Below are 7,585 nucleotides of genomic sequence, written 5' to 3' on the forward strand. Positions count from 1 at the left end.
TGCCAAAGACATCCCATGCGAGCAGCGATTTTGGTGGATTCAACCTCACATCTACTGCGTTCATGCATGCATTGCATCTATTTTCCCTTTCCTTACTAGGTTTTTGTTTTTTCCAAATGCTGGTGTTTCCTGTGTATATGGCTACGTGGTTTCAGATGGTAGCATTCCCCTCCCACCACCTGAAAATCAAAATGGAGGGAGCTGCTACAACCCAGATTTTTTTAAAAAGAATGGATTAAATCCCCAAAAAAAGAAACACGCAGGAGGCAAAAGCAAACTGAGGGACACAATCAGACACACAGGGCAGACTAGAGCTTGAAAGGGCAGCCTGCGGCACTCCTGAATAGGAGCAAAATGGCCCGGGCATCTCCCTAAAGCATTGCGTCAAGTCTGCCCTCTTGACTGTGCTAACAGCTGCTTCCCAGCTCAGTAGGCCAGTGTTTTTTAAAAAACCAAACCACAGCAAGGCCACTGGTCCTGCGTATTTATGGTAAAGGTAAAGGACCCCTAGATGGTTAAGTCCAGTCAAAGCAGACTATGGGGTTGCAGCTCTCATCTCGCTTTCAGGCCGAGGGAGCTGGCGTTTGTCCGCAGACAGCTTTCTGGGTCATGTGGCCAGCATGACTAAACCGCTTTTGGCGCAACGGGACACTGTGATGGAAACCAGAGTGCACAGAAACACCGTTTACCTTCCCGCTGCAGCGGTACCTATTTATCTACTTGCACTGGCGTGCTTTCGAACTGCTAGGTTGGCAGGAGCCGGGACAGAGCTCACCACCGTCGTGTCGATTTGAACCTCCGACCTCCTGATCGGCAAGCCGAAGAGGCTCAGTGGTTTAGACCCCAGCGTACACCCACTCCCGCTATATTTATGGTAGCCGATGCTGGAAGGACAAGGCTACAGATGCAGGGCTTGATATGTGTCAAAGCCAGCCAGCACCACCGCAGAAGCATTTCAAAGTAATGAACCCCGGAAATAGAAATTGACTCTGAATCAGCAACAGACACTACAAAAACATCCAATGTCTGATTGCTTTGTGTAAGCTGAGCAGAGTGGCTGCAGCATAACCCTCAGTGCTTTTGGGCCCCAATGTGTGCTTCTGCATCATGGACCAGGAGTATTTTGGGAAGATGCTGCAGCTACTTTGCCCAGTGGGTCTACACATGTTCCACTGCTGCCCTTCTGCACCCACCCTCCCAATAAGTTTGCTATGCAGGTGGAGAAGAACAGCCATCAGGATGGGGGGGCATTGGGGGAGGTTGTAGCAGAGGGCTCATTGCTCATGGCCTCCATCAAACCACTCCTGTGTTGAAATATTAGGAGAAATAATTGCATGTGCATTTATAGACGTTCAGGCTGCTGTGTGAATAATTCTGAGAATTGCCAGAGTAACACTTTCATGTTCAGAACCTGACTCCAATCCAGTCCATCAAAATCCTCCCATTACGTTAGAGCTAATCATATGAAAATATCAGCTTGAATTACCTCTCCTGGTAAGATGATAAGTGAGGATAGAACTGCCCTTTTATTTTGTAAAAGAAATTTCAACAACATCCCCTTTGTCGAGAATACATTCCAGGTGCCTAGAATGTATTGAGAGCTAACCACAGGTGACCGAGCAGGAGAAGTCCATTCAGAACTACAGCAGTGTTTTCAGACCTGTTTATATCCTAGCTCGGATAAAGCTGGCCAGTTCCTTGCTGTCGTCCAGGAGACCTCAAAAGTCTCAGAGCATCTCGACCAACTTGAAACTCCCCACCTCTTTAGTGGGAACGACGTTGATGAAAGTTTTGTACAGCACAGCCCCTTTGGGTAACTGGCAGATCACCTCTGTGCTTTCCTTGCTGCTGGGACGCGGCACGTAGACTTCCTTCGTGTATCGCACAATCCCGTCTTCGAGCGCGTAGAGCGACTTGTTGCGGCCTATTCCCACCTATTAGGTGAACAGGAGGAAAATTAAAAGAGGAGAAAAGTTAAGACTCGGGAGCAGAGCAGTGATGCCCAGTGGTACATGGTAGCACCTTGGTGTGTTTTGGTACATAGGCAACTAAACTCATGGTGCTGCTCATGGGAGGAAGGCTGTTTGCATAGCCAATGGGTGTCTGATCACAGAGCTGCCATGAAGACGGAAGCCATGGCGTACGACAATAATGCTTCATGACCATATAAGACTTATTAAACTGCTGGTTGGCTACTCCCATTCACTTTTCCCATTGGATCTGTCACCCCACTTGGCTTGCTCCTATGAAAATACAGATGGGCAAAAAGTAGATCGCTGGATGATCTGCAATAAGCATTTATGGCTCTCAAGTGCTGAACAACAGCAAAACCAAAAGGCTTCATCCACTTCCTATTAGAAATGCTTCTAGTTATTTGATTTATTGCCTGCCCTTCGCCCTAAGATCCCAGGGCAGGTCACAACAATTTAAAAGACCACATCAAAAACCGATTAAAGCTATTTAATAGCTGGGCTATTAAATTTGGCCAGAAGTTCTCTGATTCAGATTTGTGTTTTTATATGCAGGTCATTGCAGTGTTTGTGCCACCTCGGAGGCAGTAGGTTATTAGCTCTGCTGCAAAACCACCATTTTACACCTGACTCCCTCCCTCAACTTTCAGCCATGATTTTGCACCTGGCTCTGATTGGTGGATGTCAGGGTGCTCAGTAGAAAAGGGAACAGATACGGTAGTCAAGGATGGAGGAACCTGCATCCCTCCAGATATTGTTGGAACGCCCATCAGCCTGCATTCCCCATCTCTGACATCTGCCTATGCACCTGCTGTAAAGCACTAGATACGGGGCTTGGCCAAACCTCACCTGCTCATAAGTGATTTCAACACGCCTACAGTAAGTTCAGGTCACCTGAGACTTATCTCAAATGGGTTTGGCTTCATTGGGATTTGGGATTATGTGTTACACTATTCTGCCCAGGTATTTCCTGGCATGGTTCTGGAGCTCTGCAAATAGACCTTTCTTTTAAAAAGAAAAAAGTTCGAAATATTGCAAGTTGTGCTGTGCAGCAAGCAGAACTCCCCTGTCTTACCACACTGTGAGCTGTGCTCTCCCGCTACAGTGTAATTTGCCCATTTATTTTTAGATCCATGACTGAACAATGTTTTTCCAATGTACCCGAGACATTCAGGTGCGCGAAGCTGAACTATATTGTTCATTGAATCCAAATGTCACTTAAAACAGGGTTGCAAAAGCTTTACTTTTGGAAGTGAGAGCTGTTTCAACTAAGAAGGCTCCAATATCTTCTTGTTAGAATAAGCAACTCCCCTGGAAGCCTTCAAGAGAAGGTTAGTATAAAGAAACTTGGCTCATTTCAGGATAATGAAAAATGAAAAAGGAAGCAGGAAGTTTGCTGAAGGTGGAGCAGAACAAGCAAAGTCTCAATTATAAACACTCTTGGGAATAGCAAAAAGAATAACTTACGTGAGCCCCCGGGTGCCAGCGAATCACCCGCTGTGTCGCCAATGTGTTGCCGGCGTGGACAAACTTTCCTGCAAAAGGTGTTAAGAGGAAGCAATGAAGTGAAGAAATCGGCTTCTGTGATGGAAGCAGGCAAGCTGAATAGGAATTGCTCCACGGAACAAAAACTAGTCTCATTTCTTAGGAAGGAATGCCCATTTCAGATGATGCAAGATCACATAAATTAGAAAACCTGTCTTGGTCTCTTTCTCACTCACACAGAGCCTTCCTTTAGCATTCTCTCCAAACGACTTTTAATACTTCTGCAAACCCTGTGCTTATCCTAAGGACGTCAATACCTGGGAGTAATGGTGACACAGCACTATCTGTGCTGCCGAACTGCAACTCCCATTAGCTTCAGCAAACATGGCCAAATGGTCAGAGATGACAAGAGCTGTAATTCAGCAACACCTGGAGGGCCACAGGTTTTAGAATCATGGAATTGCAGAGTTGGAAGGGAACCCTGAGGGTCATCTAGTCCAACCCCCTGCCTTTTGCCTAACATGGGGCTCAAACCGCAATCCTGAAAGTCCCGTGCTCTACCGAATGAGCTCTCCACACCTTGTGCACATGCAATGTAACACATGCAATGTAAACTGGACAGTGCATTCAACTTCACTTATTGAGGCTCTCCCTTGCTGCATAACTCCTGAATTTGCATCCCAAAGAGAATTAATATCCGTGCACAAATTTCAATTAGCGGTACTGTGTGCTTCCAAGCCAGCAAGAATCCTGTTGTTGGTCGGTACAATTCTGCCACCTACTGGCCAGTCTTGCCAACACACATTCGTAATATATGCCTTCTTGAAAGCATCCCTGTGCGAGCCAGACAGCTGGCAGCAAGAAAAATAAACTGAAAGGCAGCTGCAAAAAGAGACAAGGGACTTACCGTCCGTTACTTTAGCTCCATAACTTTTCCCAGGACTTTTCCCCCCAAGATTTTTGGAGCTGCCTCCACTCTTCTTAGATGCAAACCTCACTGCGACTGCACTCAGGGGGGAAATAGGCAACACTGTGGAGAGAGAGAGAGAGAAACGAAAAACTCATCAAAACGGAGGGATATAAACTGACACTTATTTAAACTGAGAAAGAAACCTCACACCAGCCACTGAATAGTAAAGTGTTTTACGTTTTTTGAAAGTTGAGAGAGGGTGGGTTGGGGAGAACTGGTCAGTGTTGCGGTGATGACCATGAGCTGTGAGCCAGCAGTCCCCAGTTCAAACTGCAACTCAATTATGAGCACTGGGTGACCTTTTTTTTTTAGATGCAAAGCCAAATAACTGCTGGCTTTTATACTACCAAAGGAAGAAAAGCTGGTTTTTTTCCAGGCTATATATTAAATGCCTGTAAAAAAAAAAAAAAAAGGTTATTGGATCACGTTTTAAAGACTGTTACATGTTGTAGACAAGGATGTTTGAACCAGTGGTATTAGTAGAGCAGAGATGAAAAACCACCAAGATTATTTCACAGCAGGGGTGGTGATTTCATCTGCTGGGTTGCTGTTTGCCAATCATGCATGCTAAATGTTTATTTCAGAGAGAAACCCACCAAATAAACTAAACAGAGCAAGAAGCAGGTTACATTAGCATTCACAGCTAAGGGTTACACTGCCACTTTTATTTTTATTTTATTTTTTAAATCTGAAGTCTCTTTAAAATGGTCAACTAAAATGTCACAAAATAGCAAGCAAGCTTCTGAGTCCACCAGAACCATTCATCAGTGTCTGGGCAAGGACTTTAAAAAGGGAGAGTATCCCAAATAGAGGGGTACATTGTGCTAACTGGGAACACCCTCTCCTTAGATGGTACAGAATCCAGGATGGCTGAGAAGTAGATGCCACACCTTGGATATTTTGTTGGATCCAGTCTTTAACGTTTACCAATATTTGGCATACAAGTGGTTCTTTCTTCAATGAAAAAGTGGCTTATCTAAAAGAACGGCCCATAAACACACAGACATTTCAAGTCAGCAATACTAACACTCCTTTTGCAGGGCACTTCATCTGATTTATTTGCGTACAATTAGCAACCATTTCCTTTTCATTTCTGAAGTTTCCTGTTCAGTTGCCTAACTGGCACAAATATAACTTCTTAGAAAAACGCAGGATTAAGGGCTGTGAATGCCAAGCACACTTATTTGTAAGTGCCAACGAATTCAATGATGATAATAATTTTATTATTTATACCCTGTCCATTTGGCTGGGTTTCCCAAGCCACTCTGGGCAGCTTACAGCACATATAAAATCATCGTAAAGCATCAAGAATTAAAAACTTCCTGGTACAGGGCTGTCTTCAGATGTCTTCTAAAAGTTCTGTAGTTCTTTTATCTCGACATCTGAAAGGAGGGTGTTCCACAGGGAGGGTGCCACTACCGAGAAGGCCCTCTGCCCAGTCAGGCCAGGCCTATTTTATTTTCCAGGGCGTAATGCATGGAAATATAAAACAGGCCTGTCCTGAAGATCTCTTAATGCAAATCCATTCCATGCATGCAGACATACAGATCTGTGGTTCCCAATTATGGGGCACATGCCCCATGGGGGGCAATTTGATTTTTAAGGGGGGCAATTCAAGAATGAGTTATTAACAGTGAATGGCCTTTTACGCTTCCTCCATGTGAATAGGAGTTCACCTTTTGAATAGTAAGAATTATATGTCACCGGGGCGGGGGGGAGTTATTAACAGTGAATGGCCTTTTACGCTTCCTCCATGTGAATAGGAGTTCACCTTTTGAATAATAAGAATTATATGTCACCGGGGGGGGGGGCATCAGGATTTTAGAGATGCTTAGGTGGAGCATGGTCAAAAAAAGGTTGAGAACCACTGATATATATACACACACATACATGGATGCATTTTAGCCATACCGCCCTGCCTATTAAGAGGGCTGTATTGAAAAGGGGTTGCCCATTCTTTTACCATTAGCTCAGGGACAGAGTCAGGGCCGGATTTAGGTTTCATGAGGCCCTAAGCTACTAAAGGTAATGGGGCCCTTTATATGCCCAGCTGTCCTGTGTCAACAACAAATTGTTGCTGTTTTTTGTGTTGAATATATGCTATATGGTAATTTATGAACCTAATACATGGGTAGGCAAACAAAGGCCCGGGGCCGGATCCAGCCCAATCCCCGTCTAAATCCAGCCTGTGGTTGGTCCGGGAATTAGTGTGTTTTTACATGAGTAGAATGTGTGTTTTTACTTAAAATGCATCTCTGGGTTATTTGGGGGGCCTGCCTGGTGTTTTTACATGAGTAGAATGTGTGCTTTTATTTAAAATGCATCTCTGGGGTATTTATGGGGCAGAGAAATTCGTTCATTTATTTTTTTTTAAATTATAGTCCCCAACAAGGTCTGAGGGACAGTGGACCGGCCCCCTGCTGAAAAAGTTTGCTGACCCCTGACCTAATAGGTATCATAAGCGCCTACACAACACAAAACACTGTTGCTGTATGTAGGTTTTATTTTATTTGTTTTTTATCTTATATTATGGAAATGTCCATCCAGTTTTTTCCCCCTTTAAATTTTTTTGGGGGCCCCCAAGAGAGTCGTGTCCTAAACTATAGCTTGTTTAGCTTACAGGTAAATCCGGCACTGGGCGGAGTGAAGAGATGATAAAATCTCCCAACCACCTCCCACAACGATGCGAACAGACAAAACTGCCCAAACCCTCAACAGGCAAAACGTCACCAAAGGGTGGGAGGGAGAGGAAGGAAGGAAGGATATTAAAACGGCCCGGGGGGGGGGAGGGAGAAGAGTAATACCCGATTCTGAACAGGAATCACTCCCAGTGCAATGCAATGCAATGCAATAAAATAAAAGTCCCTTTCCTAGGCTATGAGCTTTTGCAGTCACTTTTGCGTTTGCAGCAATTGCGGCGATGCGGCATGTTTTGCACCAGGCGCCTCCCGCCTGCCCGTCTCTTGCACGCGTCTCGATCTCTCCCCACCCCAGCACCCCGTTTCCCGGGACTTGACCCCTTCCCAGGCTCCCTCCGCCCGCCACTCACGTTGCCCTCCGGAGCCCAGAGCCCAAGGCGAGAGCCTGCCCAGCAGCGCCGCCATTTGACCTTCGCCGCCGCCGCCGCCTCCTGGTTGGCAATCCGTCCGGCTCCGCTTTG

At 45.5% G+C, this 7,585-nt stretch overlaps 1 protein-coding gene across 1 annotated transcript; it reads right to left on the reverse strand.

Annotated features, from left to right (window-relative positions):
- Positions 1-1,508: 1,508 nt before the first annotated feature.
- Positions 1,509-7,583, reverse strand: MRPL27 (mitochondrial ribosomal protein L27). The gene is made up of 4 exons (XM_083598345.1): positions 7,475-7,583; positions 4,363-4,485; positions 3,438-3,505; positions 1,509-1,934 (listed from the first exon to the last, which is right to left on the reverse strand). The coding sequence occupies exons 1-4, from the start codon at positions 7,527-7,529 to the stop codon at positions 1,728-1,730; spliced, it is 453 nt and encodes a 150-aa protein (XP_083454471.1). The 5' UTR covers positions 7,530-7,583; the 3' UTR covers positions 1,509-1,727.
- Between the last annotated feature and the right edge of the window lie 2 nt (positions 7,584-7,585).

Source organism: Podarcis filfolensis (genome assembly GCF_964270895.1).
Source record: "Podarcis filfolensis genome assembly, chromosome: 2".
NCBI classification, from domain to species: Eukaryota; Metazoa; Chordata; class Lepidosauria; order Squamata; family Lacertidae; genus Podarcis; species Podarcis filfolensis.